The 20,523-nt window shown below is 54.5% G+C and overlaps 1 protein-coding gene across 2 annotated transcripts; it reads left to right on the top strand.

Moving 5' to 3' along the window:
• The first annotated feature begins 316 nt into the window (after positions 1-316).
• On the top strand, positions 317-17,765 carry SCNN1B (sodium channel epithelial 1 subunit beta). Of its 2 annotated transcripts, XM_074840890.1 has the most exons (15): positions 317-386; positions 2,612-2,841; positions 5,738-5,828; positions 5,944-6,056; positions 6,918-7,362; positions 8,530-8,723; positions 9,565-9,668; positions 10,139-10,302; positions 10,752-10,859; positions 13,225-13,342; positions 14,053-14,128; positions 14,315-14,372; positions 15,390-15,451; positions 16,282-16,357; positions 16,783-17,765. In XM_074840890.1, exons 4-15 carry the CDS (start codon positions 6,013-6,015, stop codon positions 17,146-17,148), a joined length of 1,815 nt encoding a protein of 604 aa, XP_074696991.1. In that variant the 5' UTR covers positions 317-386; positions 2,612-2,841; positions 5,738-5,828; positions 5,944-6,012; the 3' UTR covers positions 17,149-17,765. The 2 variants fall into 2 exon arrangements, with proteins under 2 accessions (XP_074696991.1, XP_074696990.1); XM_074840889.1 differs by having other exon boundaries at positions 5,738-6,056.
• Positions 17,766-20,523: the final 2,758 nt, after the last annotated feature.

Here is a 20,523-nt window from a genome sequence, read left to right as displayed (position 1 = left end):
AAGGAGCGGAGCTCAGCCCTGGGCGGGGGAGGACGCACAACTGCCCCGGCCCCTGTGTCACCGGGAGCTCTGTGCCGCTGCCCCCAGACCCGGGGGGGCTCGGTGGGACCCGGGTGGGAGCAGCAGAACCGGCCGCAGCCCCCCGAGGGGGGGGGTCGGGGGTGTCGATCGCAATTGCTGGGGGAAAATTAAAGCGAGATTTTCCCCGAAGCCTGGACCGGCCCCGACTGACCCGGGAGCGCCTCCCGCAGAGGGGAGGGCGGGCTCGGATGCCCCGCGGGGACAGGACAAGGGGCGGGGAGGGGCGGGGGCGGCGGCGGGGCCCCTCCCGGTACCGGTCCCGGTCCCGCTCGCAGCGGGCAGCGCCGCCGGAGCGCGGGCGGCAGGTACGGGGGGGCCGGCGGCGGCGGAGGGGGGGGGCCGGGACCGGGGGGATGCCCGCGGGGACCGGAGGGACCGGCGGGACCGGCGGGGGGGGCCCGAGGCCGGGGGGATGCCCGCGGGGACCGGCGGGACCGGCGCGGGGGTGCTGGACCTGGGTGGGTCAGCTAAAACATCAGCGATCCGGCTGTTCCCCCGCTCTTGCGGCGGAGGGTGCGGGGTTAAGGCATAATCTTGTTTATAGAGGGAGAAAAATAAAGGGAGCCCTTTGCTCCCCTTTGGAGGGGCGATGGAAAACTTCAGCTGGGTCGCGGTGTCTTTCCGCGCCGACCCCGCCGGGAAGGCGCCCGGGCTCGGGGTGTTTCCGCAGCGGCCGGGCGGGCTCGGGGCCGGGCGGGTGTCCCGGGGGCGCTGGGCAGCCGGAGGAGCCGTTCCTGTTTCAGCTCTGTTTACACAGAGTTTTCTTTAATCTCCCTGATAAAAGGTATGGAGGAGAACCGCAGCTTTCTGAGTATTTTGCTCTCCATTGTTGTGGGCAAGGTGCCCCCCCCCCAGGCTGCTGCCCCCCGGGTGAGGGCAGAGGATGCTCCCTCGCCTCATTCAGGGTAGATCTGCCATCCAGGAGGGAGCTCCGGGGGCGTTTTGCTCCTCTTACATCCCAGGATTCACGTTGTTCGTTGCACAAGCAGCGCAGTTGACTCTCAGCAACGTGACCTTCCTGGCACGTGAGGAGGAGTCAGGTTTGTCACCGTCCCAGGGACAGGGACATGGCGGGAAGCGCAGGGTTAGGCAGGCCGGGCGAGGAGGGATGGAGCATCTACCAGAGTCAGGCAAACGCTGCCTGAACGCCCAGACTGTAAATACCCCTCGAGTGCTCACACGTGCCCGTCACGGTCGGAGACCCGGAGGCACCTGCGCGGGTCAGGGCAGCTGAGGGCGTCTGAGCGGCGGCCGCTGCTCTTCACACACGAAGCACCCGCTGGGCCCCCCCCGCCCCCTGGCTCAGGAGGGGCTTTCACTGCCCACTGACACTGCTCCACTTTTCTTTTTCAACTGCCGACCTGTAAACTGGTGATGTAATAAAAAAGTTTCCTCTAATTTGCAAAAATACCACTACATAGATAAATGTCTTCTCTAGCAAAACAAGGTCTTTTCCTCGGGCTCTGGAGGAGATGGCAGATGAGCGGCTGGTGATCAAAGAGGAATGACTGTGCGTGTCCCAGTAGAGAAAGTACCGAGTAATTGCAGTATCAGGCCCGGTAGTGTTGGAGTGGTTTTGCAGCCGAGGTACCACCCTTGAGCTTCCACGAGTGTGCTGAGTTTTGCTTATGTCTTTATTTCCTTTAAGTGGCAATTGCCCTAGGAAAACCCCAGAGGAGATTCAACACAGTCAACACAGTCATTTCGTAACGTGGGAGTCTGATCTCACCCCTAAGGTGGAGGAGTTTCACTGGGGTGATGCTGGGATGATGCAGGGCTGGCCTGGCGGCTGCTGGGGGAAGGTGAGGACACCTCCTCCGCAGCACGAAGCAAACCACGTTACAACCAGGAGCAGGTTGCTTTTAGGACGGCGTCAGTCATCACAGGGACATGGGCACTGCCAGGAGAGGGGCACATGGCACCCTGTGCACCACGGGGGTCTCGTGTCCCTGGGTCAGCTCCTGAGAGTTGTTTTAGGTGACACCAGCGTGCGGGCGAGGGGCAGCCCAGAGCACGGCATTGGGGAGGTGGCGAGGGAAGCAGCGGTGGTTCCCCAGAACCACCTGCAAAGGAGACAAAGTCAGCTCTTATCGGCACGTTAGAGACGTGACAATAAAAAATGCAAAGGAGCAGGAGAAGCCGGGGAGCCTAACGGGTGCGTGTGCCCCTTCCCTGGCCGGGGCCTTGGAAGTGGAGCAGCCAAACAAGAAATGAAACGAGTGAGCAGCAGCTGGGAGTTGTCAAATGTCCGGGCCCTCGAGCTGCCCACGCTGTGCGAATAAACGGGGGAGTTGAGGGCGGCAGCAGGGATGGAATTTTGTAACTGTGAGGCTGCCCCGCATGCCGCTCGCCAGCAGGAGCCGGGCTGTGCGTCCACCAAGGGGAAGCACCTTCCAAGTCCCCAGCCCTGGTGTCCTCCTCGGCTCCTGTCCCACCGCAGCCTCTGCTCCCTTTCTCCTGAGGGGTTTTGGGACGGGGTGATGGTTATCTGTGTACTAGTTGTCCCTCATTTGTCACTTCTCTGCTCCAGGAACAGCCTGCTGATGTGGGAGAGCAGGACAGGCCCCAGGCTGGCACCCAAACCGGTACCAACCCCCCTCCGAACTGCTACGGCATCCGAGCACTAAGCCTCTGTGCCCGGGGCCAGGAGACCCCCATAACAGGGCCTTTGGCTTCCCGTCGGGCAAGGCACCTCGCAGGGTGGCTTTCAGCAGTGAGAAAGAAACAAGAAGTCTATTTGGAAACATTCTGGAAATAAAGGTAAGAAGAAAACTATTAAAGTGAGAAAAAAGATTGAAAAAAAGTCATCCAAGTATGGTCAAGCGCAGCTTTTGCTTAATGCCATTTCTTTTATCGACTGACCTGTGTAAAAGCACAGCTTATGCCTAAAGGAAGAGTAAACCCAAGTCCTTCACCCTGCTGCCATGTTACGATGTCCCCTGCAGAACCTGTGCCTGCCTGCTCGGCTGTGCTACCAGCACACCTTTGTTAACTTGGTTTTTTAATTTTGGGATCCGTGTGTTTTTGTGGCGAAGTGGGGATGCTGCAAGCGTCCTGCCTGAGGATGCTCTTCCAGCCAACCCTGTCCTTGTCCCCTTCCCTTTTCCTGTTCCTGTCCCTGTCCCTGTCCCTGTCCCTGTCCCTGTTCCTGTGCTCCCGCTGGCAGATGCCCCCTGAGGCCGCGGGACGGTCCCATAGCTTTGACATTGGGGAAGAAACATTCTGAATCAGTTTAAAACATATCTAAACACTAGTTTAAACTTATTTTCTACAGTATGGCCTGAATCTAGCTTGAAAATGTGAAAATGCTGCCCTTCAGCACAGTGTTTTTACGGTTGGTGAGTGAGGTGGAAGGCACTTCAGTCTTTGCTTAAAACCCCTTTGGAGCTGGTCTCCCCCTCCCCGCGCAGCATCTTCCCCTCGCCACCGCGAGCGAGCACACCGTGCCTTCGCAAAGAGCACTCTCACGTTAGGTGGTTAAATGGAAATAAATTCAAGGTGGAGAACGAGTGTATCGATGACTTCTGCAAAACTGAGCAAAGATAAAGCAACATCAAAAAATTAGCTGTTCAGTACCTTTGATGTTACTCAGCTATGAAAGTGGAGCTTTTACTCCGTGTGTGCTCCTCAACCCGTGAGTAAGCTTCTCAGCATTGCCATTGGGAAAATAAAGAAGCTAAAATTCAGCCTCAGGAAACAATATGAAAAGAAATAGTAACTTCCTCCAGCGATGTCAGGTTGATGAGCAGCCCACAAAGGTCTGTACGACCAAGCGGGATCCCCCCGGAGCCCACGCCCGTGTCTGGGCCCCGCGGTCTGGAAGCAGCAGAGCGACCAGAGGCTGCAGCGCACGCGGCCAGTCAGGTCCAGCCAGGCTGGATTTTGCCCAGTGCGGTGTAGGTGTGTTTGAAATTTTAATCTAATCTAAATCTTTTATTGGATTTCTTAAAAGGCGGAAAATATTTACTAGTTTGCCTTGCTAGCCTCTGTGGATTTAAATGTATTTCGACGATAGCGTTTTATAAAGCAGGGAGCGATCCTGAGGCTGAGCCCTGCGATGGGTTTGTGTTCACACCCGGCAGCAGAAGGCTCGGGCAGAACGGCCGCACGTGTTTCACGTCTTCCCTTCAGCCACGGGTAATTAAGCAGAGGCTGAAGTCGCTGCTCCTGTTTTCCTCATAGTCCTGCCCAAAGCCAGCAAGCCTCTGATGCAACGCAAGCTCCTGCTGTGAATAAAGCCTCTGCGGGCAGCCAGGGGTGGGAGCCTCTGCGGCCCGAGTGCACGAGGGATGAGCCAATGATGCGCTGGGGGGTCGGGGGGCCGGGGGGTCCAGGAGGGCCGGGAGGTCCAAGTCCCAGGACATGTGTTCTAACACATGTTAGGCTACGTCTAACGCCTCATGTAATAGGAAATCATCACGTCTCTTTGCATCATGGAGGGAGATGTCATAAAATCTATCAAACTCTGTATATACTACTCAGGAGATTTTGCAGATCTGCCAATAAATCAATGACTCAGTATTACCTTTTTTTTTTTCCTGAAAAGTAAGAAGGACACAGTTGCTCCCGCTCTCCAAGAGGCCTGTGCGCACCCTTCAGCTTCCTCTTGTACCTCTGTTAGTCTGTCTACACACAACTTCATGTTAATCTAGCTTCTGCTTTGCCGAGTACTGCTCATTATTGAGATATTGCTCTATTATTTCAGCACTCTTTCTTCTAGGATGCTGAGGTATACACACATTAATCTTTAACTATGTTCTCCCACAGTTTAAATATGAAAAATGTTCTAAGCACCTGACTCAGGTTTGTTTTGAAATCCTGCCTCAGGATATTAAGATTTAGTAACACCAATTCTCACCTTAAAATAGCAGCACAAAATGTTCTGTTTACTCACAACATGAATGTAAAATATGCAGCATCCCTCACATGAGCAGTGGGAGCATACCGATAGTATCTGAAAGACAAAGGAATTTGGTGGAAAAAAACAATCCGTTGTCCTTCCTCTGGCGGGCAGCAGCACTGGTCCTGGGAAAGGTGCTGCTGGGTCCAGGTCCTCTTCTCCATCCCCCTCCAATAGCCCGGTGCACTGAAATACTTCTTACTTTTAAGAAAAATTGTCTTGAGCCCTGTATTGTCTTGAATACTAAATGCCATTGGCCTGAATTCGACCCAAAACCAGCTCACGTGTGTACTGCGTGGTCCATCTAGTGCTGGCAGAGGTTTCACACGACGTTAGAGACGTTTGCACACAAAAGACCGACTTCCTAAAGAGTTACCTGGTTAGTTATTGCAACATCTGCAGGGCCTGGGGCTGGTACTGGGGCAGTCACTGGCACAGCCCTGGCCAGCAGGTCCACGTCACTGAACTCTTGTGGGGCCAGGAGGGACCCCAGAAGGGATGTGACAAAAACATTCGCTGCTTTTGGCACTGCAAAGCACAACCCCGCGCCTCGTGCGCTCTCAGGAGGTGAGGGACCGTTTCACTGCCACGGTGTGACCCTGCAGAACATCTGCTCTGACCTTCTCCTGGGTTATAAAACCACGGTCGTGCCATCACTCAACTCCTCCACTTCTGCTTTGCTGACAATACCAGTGTACTTGGCCTAACACAAACCCTGCGTCTCAGCTGTTTCGGTGTCTTTTCTCCCCCTTGCAGGCAGCAGCATGAACCTGAAGAAATACTTCATTCGGGCGCTGCACCGCCTGCAGAAGGGCCCCGGCTACACCTACAAGGAGCTGCTGGTCTGGTACTGCGACAACACCAACACCCACGGCCCGAAGCGCATCATCAAAGAGGGGCCGAAGAAGAAATTAATCTGGTTCTTCCTAACGCTGCTCTTTGCGTCTCTGGTCTTCTGGCAGTGGGGTATCCTCATCAACACCTACCTCTCCTACAACGTCACTTCGTCTCTCTCTATTGGCTTCAAGACCATGAAGTTCCCAGCAGTCACGGTCTGCAATGCCAACCCTTTCAAGTAAGTTTTTCTTTGGCTAATTTACCCGGTCATGGTTTAACACCCTCAGTTATACTGCTAGTGTCAGGTACCGCGGAGCTGGTCCTGTCTCAGATACCACGTTAGGAGCATCGATGGACTCACCAAGTGGCACCAAAAACCAAATAAAGGAGAACAATAGGAAGGCGAATGGCTCAGGTCCAGAGGAGGGTCTGTGTGCTGCGAGTTTGCCTGGTTTTCCATATTGTATCAGTTAATCTGATGATGGTTGTTGCCTCCCTGTGAACTTTCCCTGGCTCAGGGAGAACTCGAAGTTCAACACACTTGTTACAGCCAAAATCAGTCTCTCGATCTTTCCCCACAATTCCTTTCTTTCTCCTTCCTCGCTGTGAACGCGCCTCTTATCGCTCACACACTGCCCATTAAGAGCTGGTTAAACAGTATCAGCTGTGAGCTGCGGCGGTAGAACTCAATCGTCATTTCAGAGGAGTAACTGGTTTTTGTTAGAGTTGTTTCAAATTTATATCCATGCAATAGCATAGCCCGAGGCAAGATGCTCTTGACCGACACACAGGAATTTGGGTTTTTTCCTCTCTGCTTGCTAGAAATGTTTAGTGAATCACTGAAATAAAGCGATGCGGTTCTGGGCTGTCAGAACACTGTTCACCACCGCAGCACTCTCTGTCCTCCCGCTGGTTTTCCGCCCAGTTGCAGGCTGCTGGGCTGCCCGTGCCCGAGCACGGGGGCTGCCGGTGTTCTCCAGGAAATCTCTAGGCAGCCATCTGAGCTCCCCAGGAAGGTCCAAGCCCGCGGAGCGGCAGACGAGCTGCTGCACGTTCCCACCACCTCTACACCGCCTGGTAACTGCCTCTCGTCCTGCAGATACTCAGAGGTGAAGCATCTGCTGAAGGAACTGGACAGGCTCATCGAAGCGGCGCTGGAGAGGATCCTGCAGCCCACGCCGGGGAACGGCAGCAACACCAGCTCCCCGCCGCTCGACCTGGAGCTCTGGCACCAGATCCCCCTGGTCCTCATCGATGAGCACGACAAAGACAACCCCATCATCCTGGACATCTTTGAGAGCAACCTGGCTGCTGGGGGCAACGAAACCGCTGCGGGCAACCAAACCGCTGCTGGGGGCAACCAAACCGCTGAGGGCAACCAAACCACTGCAGGCAACCAAACCTCTGAGGGCAACCAAACCTCTGAGGGCAACCAAACCGCTGCTGGGGGCAACCAAACCTCTGAGGGCAACGAAACCGCTGCTCCACCTGCCCCAGCCAACACGACATCGGAGGAGAAGAAGTACAAGCTGGCGGTGAAGCTGGTGAGGGGGGTCCCAGGGGAGGCAGCGGGGAGGGCAAGGGCTGGGCAGCGCTGGGCGCCTCGGCAGGGGTGCGGCGTGGAGGTCAGTGGCTCTTCCCCACCAGCTGCCCGTGGCCATGCTGCCTCGGGGCTCAGCCAGCTGCGCCGGGGCCAGGAGCTGCCTGTGCCAGCAGCGCACAGGGCACGTTCCGGTGTGTTATTTCAGTGCTACAGAGCTGTCTGCTTGTGGTTTTGAGGAAGGCAGCACAGAGGTATTTTAAGATTTTTTTAAAATTTCCGAGGGGAGTCTGATCACCCGGGGGGTTACGCAGCCAGACGCCCAGCTGAAGCTGCTGGATTTCCACACGGGGTCCTGCAGCAGGATCGTACCCTAAATATACTTCCCTAAATGAAAGGAAACCCAGCAAGGAGCCGTGTAAGTTAGTCTGTGATGGAATTTAAGTAGCTGCGTAACATCAGTCAGATCAGCAGGTTCCTCAGGGGAAGAGGGGCTGCCAGCACTGGTCAGAGGCACAGAGCGGGCACTGCCAGCGGGTCCCTCAGCCTCTGGCGAGGGGGATGCTGGAAACGCCGGGCAGCACCGGGCAGTAACCACGCTGTGCCCAGCCTTGGTCGGTGGAGCTGCCCGCGGCGCAGGGGATGTGCTGTGTGTCCCTGGGGCCGCCCAGCGCAGCGCTGCTGTGGGCTGAGCCCCGCGCAGAGCCAGGGCAGAGGGGCTCTGTGCAGGCTCCCGGCCCCCTTCACCTTTTTCCCGGGTTCAGCACCTAAAATTCTGGTGAGACGCTGCGGCTGCTGCTCCTGCCCCTCTCCTGCTGCAGTCCCCAGCGCAGGGGACACGGTGGCCTCGTGACCCACCCCCCCCTCTGCTCCCACCGGGACCCTGCCCGACCAGACCTTGGAAGCTGGGGCAACTCCAGCCTTAAAGAATTGGCCAAAAAGTGATGTTTTCTGTAAGCTTGTGGAGGTAATGCTGGGAGCGATGGAGAATCTGCCCAGCTGGGCAGCATCTCTGGGGAAGGACCCGCCCGGACACGCGGGTACGGCTCCCGTACCCCTCATGGCCCAGGCGCAGCGCTGGCCCCCAGCCGGGCACGCGGGCAGAGGGGCTGCATGTCTCCCACCCCTCCTGCCGCCGCAGGGGCTCAGCCCTGCCTCTGTGCCCCCCCAGTGCAGCCATCAGGGCTCCGGCAACTGCACGTACCGCAACTTCACCAGCGCGGCGCAGGCGGTGACCGAGTGGTACATCCTGCAGTCCACCAGCATCCTCTCCAGAGTGCCGCTGCAGGAGAGGATCCGCATGGGCTACCAGGCAGAGGACATGATCCTGGCGTGTCTCTACGGGGCCGAACCCTGCAACTACAAGTAGGTGCATCCCGAGCTCCCTGACTTTTTTGTCACGTCAGGGATGGTGCAGGACGCTGAAGGCACGACAGTCGTTCTCTTTTCTCTTTTCAAGGTATAGATCAGTTAGCAAAGAGACTTCTGCTGGTTCTTAACTGTAACAACATTTCCCAGAGGGTTTCTGGGCGTGATCCTGGCTGCAATGGGTTATTCTGGCCTAGTGCTGGCATGAGTTTTGGCTTTGGACGGGCCGTTTTGCTCATGACATGGAGACAAACAGCATCACTGGGACCTTCCCAGGGTGTTTAGTGATAACCAGCGTACCCACACAGCAGTGCAGCCCCCAGTTACGGCCCCCCCTCTTTTTACAGAAGGCTCCGAGAAATGTATTTTAGCCATCGTTGTTCCTTGTGAACACCAAATTTATAAATCCAGTTCTGAGAAATGTGAGCGCACAGCAGCAGCCCAGGCTGCACTGAGTCCTGCCCCTTCCACAAAGAGGGCAACAGAGAATTATTATCAAAGAACGAGAGATAACACCAGCCAAAACCTGTTACCATAGCTCAGATCAAGCAATTATTTCTCTCATCTGTGTGACAGATGATTCCTTCCCATTCCGACAAAGGGTTATCCCCAGCAGCTCTGTCTCAGTACACTCCAGTACCTTGCTTTGCTTTTTTTTCTCAACAGCAGATTGATTGAAATTGTATCAGCTGAAATTTCTATACAGGCATTCAGCAAAGGAAGCAATCTGAAGTGCATCCCAGGCATAGCTGCCAAGCACTGGTCCCACCAGATGCATTATTTTATAACCCTTTAGTCCTTCCCAAGAGTCATGGTTTTATGTGCATGATTCTTCCAGGAATTTCACCCAAATCTATCACCCAGACCACGGTAACTGCTACATCTTTAACTGGGGCATGGATGAAGAGGCTTTGAATTCTTCCAACCCCGGAGCCGAGTTTGGTAAGAGAGAGCTCTGCTAGGGAGGAAGGAGCTAAAGGAGCGGGAGTGCTGGGAGTTACTCTGTGTCTCAGCAGCTGTTTCTGTCGGGTGTAACAGATTTACCATTTCTGCGTCCCTGGAGCACTGCAGCAGGGAGTGACGGTTTTCCAGGAGGGGATAAGCCCCAAGAGGGAAATGTGTCACATAGAAACAAGTAATGTGACTACAGGTGTTACTTCGCAGAAGTGTAACATCTGGATAACCAAAATATCTGAGGCAATGCCTGAATATTCACTCAGATATTTCCGTCCTGTGCATTTGCCATCATGTGTATTTATGCCCGTGCAAGGCCAATGGGACAGCCAGACCCCGGCTCTTCCCCCAAGGATGGAGACTTTTGTGCACAGTGAAAAGAGATTAGACTCCTTTTTCTTCCAAAGACTCGCATTTCGATACAATTCCTGTTCTGAGTGTTTCGTTCGGTGTCGCAGGGCTGAAGTTAATCCTGGACATCAGCCAGCAGGACTATATCCCCTACCTGTCATCCGCTGCCGGGGCCAGGCTGATGCTGCATCAACAGAAGAGCTTCCCCTTCCTTAAGGATCAGGGCATCTATGCAATGGCCGGGACAGAAACCTCCATCGGCGTGTTAGTGGTATGTGTGGCATTCCTCTCGAGCAGATTGTCTGAGAATAATGTTATCTGATGGGACTGCAACCAAGTTTGTTTTAAGTCTTGGCTGAACTGGCTCAAACCAAAAGAGTCAAGGTGTACGCTAGCCGTGGGCTGGAACAGTTTATGGAGACTTTTATGTAATTATCCTGGCAAAGGGCTTTATTGAAGGCAAAATATTGAGCTCGGGTCATTGTTCCTTCTTCCTTTAGCATGTCAGAAGTTGCCTTGCTAAAACATGCTGCTCTTGAACACCCTCATCTGCCTCGATCCGCCCTGGGGAACGGGCTGCATCTCCTTCAGCTCTGCCGCCTACCATTCTTTGATTTTTTTTCAAAGCCATCAGGGAATACAGGAATTACAGAGTCTCTAGAAAACGGGCACCAGGGACCTGGCGAGGAACTGAAGTTTGCTGTTTCGGTTTTCTTCCAGGACGAGCTGGAACGGATGGGTTATCCCTACAGTGACTGCACCATGAACGGGTCTGATGTACCTGTAAAAAACCTCTATAGCCAATATAATACTTCCTATTCCATACAGGTAAAACATGTTTTTAAATCAAACAAGACTGTTCAGGAAAAATTGTCAAAGCAGTTAAAATCGTTGACTAGCATGCAGGATTACTGGAGGATCAGCAATGATAAAGTAGAAAGCATAACCTAACCATGGGAACCTTCTTTTCTGGTAATAAATCTGCACTTGAGTCCAAAGCCCCAGGTTTGGGAACGATCCCAGTGGATCCAGTGGAAATAACTGCGTGTTGCAGGAGCAAGACCGAGAAAACTTGCACCAAAAGATAAGGAACATTGCTCTGGCAGGCAGCACAATTCAGCATAATCTTCAGTTTTCACTCTCACACCAAAACATCTTGTACAGCCAGGAAAGGGCATCAGCAGTTTTTGTTCCCTTAGCCAGGTATGAATTTTATTTCATTTTGAGAGGATGAAAATGGTCATTTCTGTAATTTTCTCAAAAAGCCGAACTGCTCCGCTGCTGCCCACCCCAGCCCCGGGGGGCTGCAGAGCAGTTTTGCTCCTTTCAGGTTTCCTTTAAAAGAGCAACTGCTCCTGCCATGTCATTACGGCAATTAATTTATTTTTTCAGCTGCGAGAGTATCTTTTTTCCCCTACGCTTTCCATGCTTGGCTGAAATCTTTTAATTATAGATAGATCAACCAGCAAGGAGTCGCCTCCAGCCATCCCCCGTGTCCCACGGGGCAGCTGCTCCCGACTCGGGGTGCTGAGCGATCACCCGTGCAACGCGATGGCAGAGCTGCTCCGTCCGCCACCGCAGAGTCCTGCGGCGTCAGCGGTCACCGCGGCGGGGGAGGCTCTCGCCGAGACCTTAATGTGATGATTTTCATGAGCAGGGCCGGCTCCGGTGGCTCGGGGCACGCCGGGAGGGTGGCAGCTGCCTGTCCGGAGAGCTGCAGCTCCTGTTCTCTGTGCATGAGCGACACTTATCCCTGGCAGGAGGGGAATGTACAGGAATATTCCTCCCCTGAGCACTCCTACTCTTTGTAATCCTTTTCCCCTTAAGGGAATTAAGTCATTTCTCACCCTGAAAATGCCTGCTTGTTTTGCATAGGAAATGAAGACAGACCTTTGCCTTTTCTTCACTTTAAAATTGGGATGAGAAAGTTGAGTGTCTGTAAACCTTGAATCTGTAGAAAAATATAGTGTAAACATTAAGCACTGGTTAATTTGTAACAGGGTATAGCATAAGGGAGAAGCATTTCTGGAGGGTGAGATCTGGCAATAAGGAAAACATCAAAACCATCTTGGGGATATTTACAAAAGCCTGAAGAATGCACCCCAGACGAGCAGGGCTTCGGTCTAGCAGGGGTTTTATATTTCTGCCTTTATATAATTAGAACAATTGGACCGCTCTACCCTACTTTTTAAGATGCCTGTATAACATTTAAGCAAATACTTGAGACGATTGCGTTATTGCTTAGAAGTTGCTAAACGCTGACTGGGGTTCCATGTCCACGTAATCCACGTCACTTCAGAGGCCTCTCAGCAAAATCAGGCTTTGGTTGTAGTGAACTCTGCAAGCATTTCGTATCGCACAGAAATTCTCTGGTTGTTCTACCTAGCTGGAGCTGTTAAATTTAATTATCTTTTCATAGACTTTGTTATTGCTTTGTGCACTGTTTCATCCAGAATCCCACTCCAATCTCAGGTGATTAACTTCATGCCTCGCTGAGCTAACGGCAGTGCTGCAGCCCAAGCTGCGGCTGCAATCCTTTCAAGGAGAGAAGCAGATGCACAGATAATTCAGATTTCTAAAACCTGCTCTTTATGTCGAAGTATTTTTAGAGTCCTGGCTTTAAAGTGGAGACCAGTCCTCTGTCAGTATGCCGTACAAAGCCTGGAGACAGCAGCAGTGCCCATGGGTGTAACAGAACATTTTTATTCCTTAACTCCCTATGACTTCCATGAAGCCCTAAAACAGTTAAGGAATGAGCAGTTTCTTCTGCAACTGGGAGCAGGCACTGAGTTCCCTTTGCTCCTGCGAGGTGACTTACCCATGGGCCGCTCACAACTAGAACATGCCTTAAAAGCTCCAGGAGCAGCAGTAAAAATGCATCACCAAGACCACGGTACCGGCAGCGTAACTCTACACGTGGTAGCTTCTCCACCAGCCTCGTCTGGCCGTGGCAGAGGCAGCGTGACTTGTGCCGGGCCCGCGCTGGAGAGGCACTCGCGCAGGGGTGGGCTCTGGCAGCTCCCTCTGCGGCTTCAGCCTTCTCTGTCCGCAGCCACGGAATCATCTGCTCAACGCCAAAGAGGAAAATACCTCGGGGCCGAGTAACTCTCATAGCCAGCGCAGGCTCCAGCGGCACCGAGGCGGGCAGGGGGGTTCAGCCCAGGTCTAACCAGCTCCCTCTTCCCTTTTCCAGGCTTGCTTGCGCTCTTGTTTCCAAAATCACATGATCGAGATCTGTGGATGTGGTCACTATATGTTTCCTTTACCTGAAGGGGTAAATTATTGCAATAACGAAGATAACCCAGGTTGGGGTAAGAGCACGGACAGAACTGATGGCGCAGCCTTCCCAGGGTGCTGGCACGCAGGAAGGGCCGGAGCCCACACGGGCTTTATTGCTGTTGTGAAGGCAGCACATCAGTGGCTTTTGCCGGCGTAAGATCTCCCCATGGCCGCTGGGGTCAGTGCCAGGGAGAGGGGGCAAAATCTTGGTCCTGGCCGCGGGCTGAGGGGCTTCAGCTTCCATGCTGCCCCCGGGCAGGGCTCTCCCGGGGAGCTGGCTCCAGCCGACGGGAGCCTCTGGGTACTAAAGGGAGAAAAAAGGGGTGACACACACCCCAGGCCTCCGCGCCTGCAGAGTTGGGGTCCCCAAACAAGGCTGGGCAGGGACAACGGGCCGCTGTGAGGATGCGGGCGGGCAGGTGGGGGCCAGTGGCACAGCTCTGGCAGGCAGCCGCCCTCCTGCCCCTGCAGCTGGCCAGGGCTGTGCCAAAGCCACTGCCGTCGGGCAAGCTGGCTCTACAGAAACTGTCTGCAGAGAATTAAAAGTTATTTTTAATTTATTATTAAATTGTCTGACCCCTTTGCCTGGGTTTTTCAAGGAGAGGAAGGTTAGAGGGGGAGACAGCAAATATGTGCAGCAGGTTCCTACCTAAATATTTATTTTATTAAATGAAATTGATATAATCCAGTAAGCGGGGTCCTTATCTAAACAGCTGCTTTGATTTTTTGTTTCCACCATCAGCATATTGCTATTCCTCACTGAGATCAAGCATAAGGCACAGACAGATTTGTATTGACTCTTGTAAGGAAACGTGCAAGTGAGTACCGAAGCCATCCCTGGCGGCTGTAGGGGTGGAGGGGGTTCTGCATTTCGCCTCCCATCAATTCTGACCTTTCTAAAATGGCAGCAAATCATGCGGGGCTGCTTTTCTGCGTGAGAACTGAAGTTCCAGTGACTTCAGAGATGGGCAACTTCTGTCCTAATGCTCTTGTCCTCTCTGCAGTGACACGCAGTACAAGATGACCATCTCCATGGCAGACTGGCCGTCTGAAGCTTCGGAGGTAACGCTGATTCCTTGTTTTGAAACACACATCAATAATGACCTGTTCTTAGCCGTGTGAACCACTCAGTATTTTCAGAGCTGATGTCCAGGTAGCCAGCGCCTCTTTCTAAATGACACATTTTCGGCGTGCAAACAAGCAGGTAGGCTGGGGCAGGACGTGATAAGGTCTCGCGGGCTCTCTGTGGAGAAGAGGAACGTTCCGCTGGGTTCAGGCATTACAGGCTAAAGACCAGCCAGCGTCGAACGGACCGTGCAGCCCTCTTGGTACCCACGTACACCGCAGGCCGTTGCTCGCACAACTCTTCTCTCCAGATGACCCTTCGTCACGTCGTGTTCCCGCAGAGGAGCACACGCATCCCCCTCCGCGCAGGCAGCGTCCCCGGGCCGTACCCTGCCCAGGACGGGATGTCTTGTGACTGCGTTGGTTAGATCGAGTTCAAAGATTTCCAACGTGCATCCGATTTATCCCAGCATGTGGCTGCCAAGGACTTTGCATCTATGCCCTACAGAAAAACTTAATTTTTATAATAGTAATCTTTAGTCGTGAACTGGTAGAGCTGCAGCCAGCATGACTCTGCCATCACAGCTTGAGTGCAGCCACAGCACAAGCGCACTTGAACAAAAGCAGGAGCTCTGCGTGGGTAAACTGGCCCCTGCCCCAGGCTCCTGGGAACGGCCTTGGCCTTGCTTGAAGCACATCAGAGCAGTGACTCACGGGCTCGCACCACTACAGCAAAATGCAGCTGCAGCCCCCCCGGGCACTTGCCATCACCCATGAATGCAGGGTCAGACCAGGCTGAGGCAGCGTGGGGAGATGCTGTAGCCCCCAAATAGCCACACACTGGGAGCGGGGTGGATGATGCTGGATGAACATGTTACTCAATATTTTCCCATGTTTTCAATCTGATAGAGCTGGATTAGAACTCAGGACTATGTTACTCCTTTGGGTTCCTGCTCCAGTGGGGGCCCAGAGAAGATGCTTCTGCTTGGTTCTGAATACATTTTGTTTTCCTAGGACTGGATTTTCCATATTCTGTCTTATGAAAGGGATATGTCAACAAATGTGACTCTGGACAGGTAAGTGAAAGGAACAACCACTTTATCTTTTCTATGGAGCCTGTCAACATTAGATTAACATGAACCTTGGCGATGAGCCAGCACATGTGTGTGCTAGTGCAAAGGGAGGACAAGATTGGGTGGGTGTTTGCCTGGAAGATACATAAAGCAAATCTGAAACTCTCTTCATGCATATCCTCTACTCTCCACAGTGACAAACGGGGTCAGATCAACTCAAAGGTGCAGTTGAGTTAAAATCAGCATGAAGGGCAGCACCTCTGATCAGCTGCCCTGGCAGTTCACAGCTCCTGGATCGTAACATTCACCCCTTTGTACTTGAATCTCTGAATCTGCCAACAGCAGCGGCAGCAGCGGGGGGGAAGCACCAAAATTAGAGTAATTGCTGACTTACCCACTGGTAGACTAAACCCTGAATTAGGAGGGAAAGAGGAGGTTTTTCCCTCCAAGGAAGAAAAAAAATAGAGAAGCACGGAATGGTTAAACCCCTGTAACGCAGTCGGAGGTGATGCAGCCACTGTCCCTGCACGCAGGAACACGAGGTGCCGGGCTCCCAGGAGGGGTGATGGCCCCTCCTCACCAACCAGGGTAGTTGGGAAAAACAAAGCAAACAGCCCCAAAGAAGCTTCCAGGTGCCCAAGCGCTTCTTCAGGAGGAACTTCAGAACCGACTCTCTTGCCTTCGCAGTCAGTGGCACTTTCTAACTCCTTCCACGTGCCAGACAGAAGTTCCCGGGGATGCCCGTGAGCAGCTCGGGCCGGGCTGTGTGCAGCCCTTGCGTGGGGGATGCCCACAGCCCGGCTCTGCACTGAGCTGCCGTTTGTCCCTTACAGAAACGGGATCATCAAGCTGAACATCTACTTCCAGGAGTACAACTACCGCACCATCTCCGAGTCTGCTGCCACGACGGTGAGTGCTTCACCCCCGTCCTCACTGCAAGTGCCGGGCGAGCGGACACAGAAACAACCCCCCCGGGCGCAGAGGCAGGGCTCAGCTCCTCGGGGCTGAGCAGCCCTGCCTGGAGGTGCCCCTCACCGGGACAGTCTGCCCAGTCCCTCGGTGCTGCTGCTTTGGGGAAGCCGCCTCCACCGCCCCGTTTGCAGCCCCCAGCTCGTTCTTCCCCTCCACCTCTCGTTGCCATCGCCCACACGGGGCAGGTCACTGAGAAGCAGCGTCGGGGAGCGGAGTCCCGGCATGGCAGCACCCGCAGCGCAAGGGGCTGGGCCGGCAGGGCCCGGGGGCATCACCTGGCTCGGCAACCGCACGCAGGTCGGCGGGGGCTGACGGGGGGCCGGGGTCCACCGCCCCGGCTCACTCTGCTCTCCTCCCCGCAGATCGTTTGGCTGCTGTCGAGCCTGGGAGGCCAGTTCGGGTTCTGGATGGGGGGCTCGGTGCTGTGCCTCATCGAGTTTGGGGAAATCATCATCGACTCACTCTGGATCACTGTCATTAACGTCATCGGCTGGTGCAAAGGCCTGAAGCAGAAGCGGGCGCAGGCGCGGTACCCGGACGCGCCCCCGACGGTGTCGGAGCTGGTGGAGGCTCACACCAACCTGGGCTTCCAGCACGAGGACGTGGGTGCCCTCCCCAGGGATGAGGCGCTGCCCCCCGAGCCTGGCACCCCCCCACCCAACTACGACTCGCTGCGGGTGCAGCCCCTCGACGTCCTCGGGCCCGACAGCGACGCAGAAACCGAGTGAGCGGCGCGCGACGGCAGGCTGCCAGCGCCACGTCCGCGTGTCACCGGCTGAGCAATCCTCTCCCCTCCGTCCAAACTAGGAACTGAAAAGCCCTGGCTGTTCTCCCCACCCCACCTGTCGCTGTGAAGAAGCTCTAAGAAACCCTGTAATAAACCCCACAGAGTTGGCGTCTGGCTTTAGCAGGTCGAGCTCGTATCCAGCAGCGTGGCTGCGGAACCATAAGTTCTTTTTTTGCAGGTCGGGGGGAAGCGCTTCCCAGCGAGAAGAGCAGGTGGAGGCCGGGGGATCCATGGCCGTGGCCCAGGGGGATGCAGCGTGCCGTGGGTTGGAGCCTCGGGGTGGGACCCAGGCTACTTTCGACTTCTGAGGTCACCGTATTTCTGCCCCCTAAACAGCTACAACAGAACCAGAGTGAAAGGAAAGGGTCCCGTGGCTGCTGGAGCCCACGGGCGCTGCTTGTGTTGGTGGCTCAGGGCTTGGCAGCACGGGTGGGCACGGCCGTTAACGGGCGTCAGAGAGAAATACTCCAGCCTCCATCAGGACTCAGAAGGGGGGAGGAAGTGCCTGGTCGTTTAACAGTACCACTCTCAGCAATAAATAAATTAATTTTAAAGTTGCCTCTAAGGTTGCAGTTGGTGGCAGGTGCAGCTCAGCGCCAGCAAGAGGCTGACGGCGGTGGCTCGCAAGGGGAGGTGCTGTGCTCGCCCCAACATGAGGGTGGCCGGGGGGAGGTTGGTGCTCCCCAGGGGTCTGGGCTGAGAGGGGCAGCAAGCTCATCCAGCCCCTGGCTTTCCCAGGAGCTCCTCACAACCCACCGGGACCTGCCTTGCTGAAGTACTTTTGCAAAACTTCAAGAGGAAACACAATCGCGTGGTTCAGTCACGGGACTGGGAACGGGATGTTCTGGGCAGGGCGCCCAGCGCGGGCGGCGAGGGGGGTCCACGCTCCTTCTCCGCATGAAGCTCCCCGAGCACAGGGTGCGCTGGGGCAGAGCGGGCCGAGGGCCCCTCCGTCCCCCCTTGGCAGTGGAAGGGGTGGGGGCAGGTGCTGAGGGCCACCACGAGCAGGACCGAGGAACCAGGGACCATCTGCCAGGGGAGATGCTGCAGGCACGGCTGAGTCTGCCCCACACGGGGCAACTTCCACGTTCAAAATTCACTGGAAAAGACAAAGCCCCAAGTGCCAGTGTATAGCTGCTCCAACAGCACTGCAGTAGTTACAAGATAATAATGGGTGGAGTAGTTGCAGCCTTAATTTTACAAGACTTAATGAATTTTTAAAATTTTATGATTAGCTCCAAAAGTAATGGCAACTTCAAAAAGTTTTCATTTTCTATTACTTCTGATATCTGAATTTTTACAGACGTTTTCCAATTTCACTTGCTGATCATAAGAACAAGAAGCTTAACCACTTTTTAAAAAAATTAAATTCAGCTTCTTAAATAATGAAACTGCTTTGGAAATTCCATTCTCAGCCTGTTTGGGGTTTCTGCTGTCGAGGAAGAAGGGTGAGGAGTCTGGTGCGTACCCACGGCGGGCTCCTTCACACCCTCCTGGGTTTCAGCTCAGGGACTGGAGTCCCACCACCTCTCGCTCAACATGTGGGGGACGCTCAAAAACAGGGCAGTTAACAAATCCTGCAGAGCCAGGGGCCCGAGCTGGTTCAGAAACCATGCAAAGGCCTCACTGCTGCTCCTGGACCAGTGCTCAGCAACGCGCCCGGCCGAGACGGTGCCCAGAAACGGATGCAAAGGGAAAAACCTGCCCCCGGGGCATGTGCAGAACAGCCCCTCCTTGGGTTCGCCCTCCCGGCAGCCCACGGTTCCTGGGCCTCCTGAGCTGGAGGCTGTGTTTGTTTTAGTCGCCACTGCTTAAAATCAGGAGATAAGGAGGCTGTTCAGAAGCTGATGCTATGCCACATGCCAGAGCAGTTTCATTTGCAGAACTTCCTACTCATTCCACCAACTAGTGCTTTACGGGCTTTTTAGCATCTGGAACGATTCCTCCAGAAGAAGTTTTGCCTCAAACATCATCTTTTATACATTAAGCAAATGACAGACTTGCTACGCTACACGAGGAGAAGAGGGAGATGACACCTCCATCCTTCAGCACCAGATTCCCTCTGAACTGGAACAGTTAAGCGAGGACCCAGCACACAGAACTCATCCCCCACCACCCGCCTTCCCAGGCTGCTGAGCAGCCATCCTCGCCTCTGACCTTGGCTGGGATGAGGAGTGGAAAAACAGGGGTAATTTTCAGTCATCTGCAGCCAGAGAATACCTAAACTATTAGATATAAGGAATAAAAATGCAGATTCAGGAAGCACCTTCTTAACAAGTCCACATGCTGCTCCCAGCCCAGCATCCATCGCCCGGTTCTCGTCTGCAAGAGCAAACGACCCACAGCCCATGAACACGCTGCCCTGGGAGGAAACCATCCAACCCGGGTCCAGCCTGAGCTCAGCAGGAGAAAGGCCGCTCGGATGCTTGTGAAGACAGAGGACTCCAGCTCGTACAAGCTGTCCTAGACCTTCCCTGCCCGACTCCTCGCTCCCCATCTCCCTAAAGGGACGCTGCGCTCCCTGGGCACCCCAGACCCAGAGCACAGCCTCCCTCACCGAAAAGGAGGGGTGTGACATGACAGCACTTCATCCCACCTCACAGCCGAGCTGGAAATGAGCACCTGACACCCTCCCCTCCCGATTCAGTGCTCAGTGCACGCCCACAAGCCAACACTCAACAAAATCCTCCAATTTTGCAACAGCGAAAAGACACTGCTCCCTCCAACAGACACAACGGAGCGATTTGCCCAAAGCACCAGGAGAGCTGAGAACAAAACCTGGCCATCAAGAACAGCCCCGAAAATCCTCCTGGTGACAAGGCTGGAGGATGGGAGAGGCACAAAGAGCGAGATTCGCCTGTCTCACACCAAGGGTGATTGGAACAGCATGTTCTCTGGCAGGACATGGCCCGTTTACTATTGCAGTTACTGCTGGTTTATAGAGGGTGTCTGACAACTCATAAAAGTGGAAAGTGTCTCAGGTACTTGACTCAGCTCTTTACCAGCTTGGCTCTCTCCCCCAGACCGCCTGGCTGCAGACAAGCGTACGTGGGCGAAGGGGTTTCTCCTTGCTGCAGCAGCAGTGCAGGCGCTGGAAGACTCGGCTGGACACTGCATGGGAGCTGGGCCACGGAGCTGGGCAACAGAGCTGGGCAACAGAGCTGGGCCACGGAGCTGGGCCACAGAGCTCCCCAGGGGAAGGGCTTCACAAATCACAGCCAAATGACACACCTGAGAAACCCCAACTCAATACAGTAGCTAACTTCCAATTCATTTGGGGATTTTCTAATAGACTTCATACTCTGAAACAAGAGCA

Source organism: Strix aluco, chromosome 15 (genome assembly GCF_031877795.1).
Source record: "Strix aluco isolate bStrAlu1 chromosome 15, bStrAlu1.hap1, whole genome shotgun sequence".
In the NCBI taxonomy this organism is placed as follows: domain Eukaryota; kingdom Metazoa; phylum Chordata; class Aves; order Strigiformes; family Strigidae; genus Strix; species Strix aluco.
Note: the sequence above shows the minus strand (reverse complement) of the source record. Positions and strands in the feature narration are given on the sequence as shown.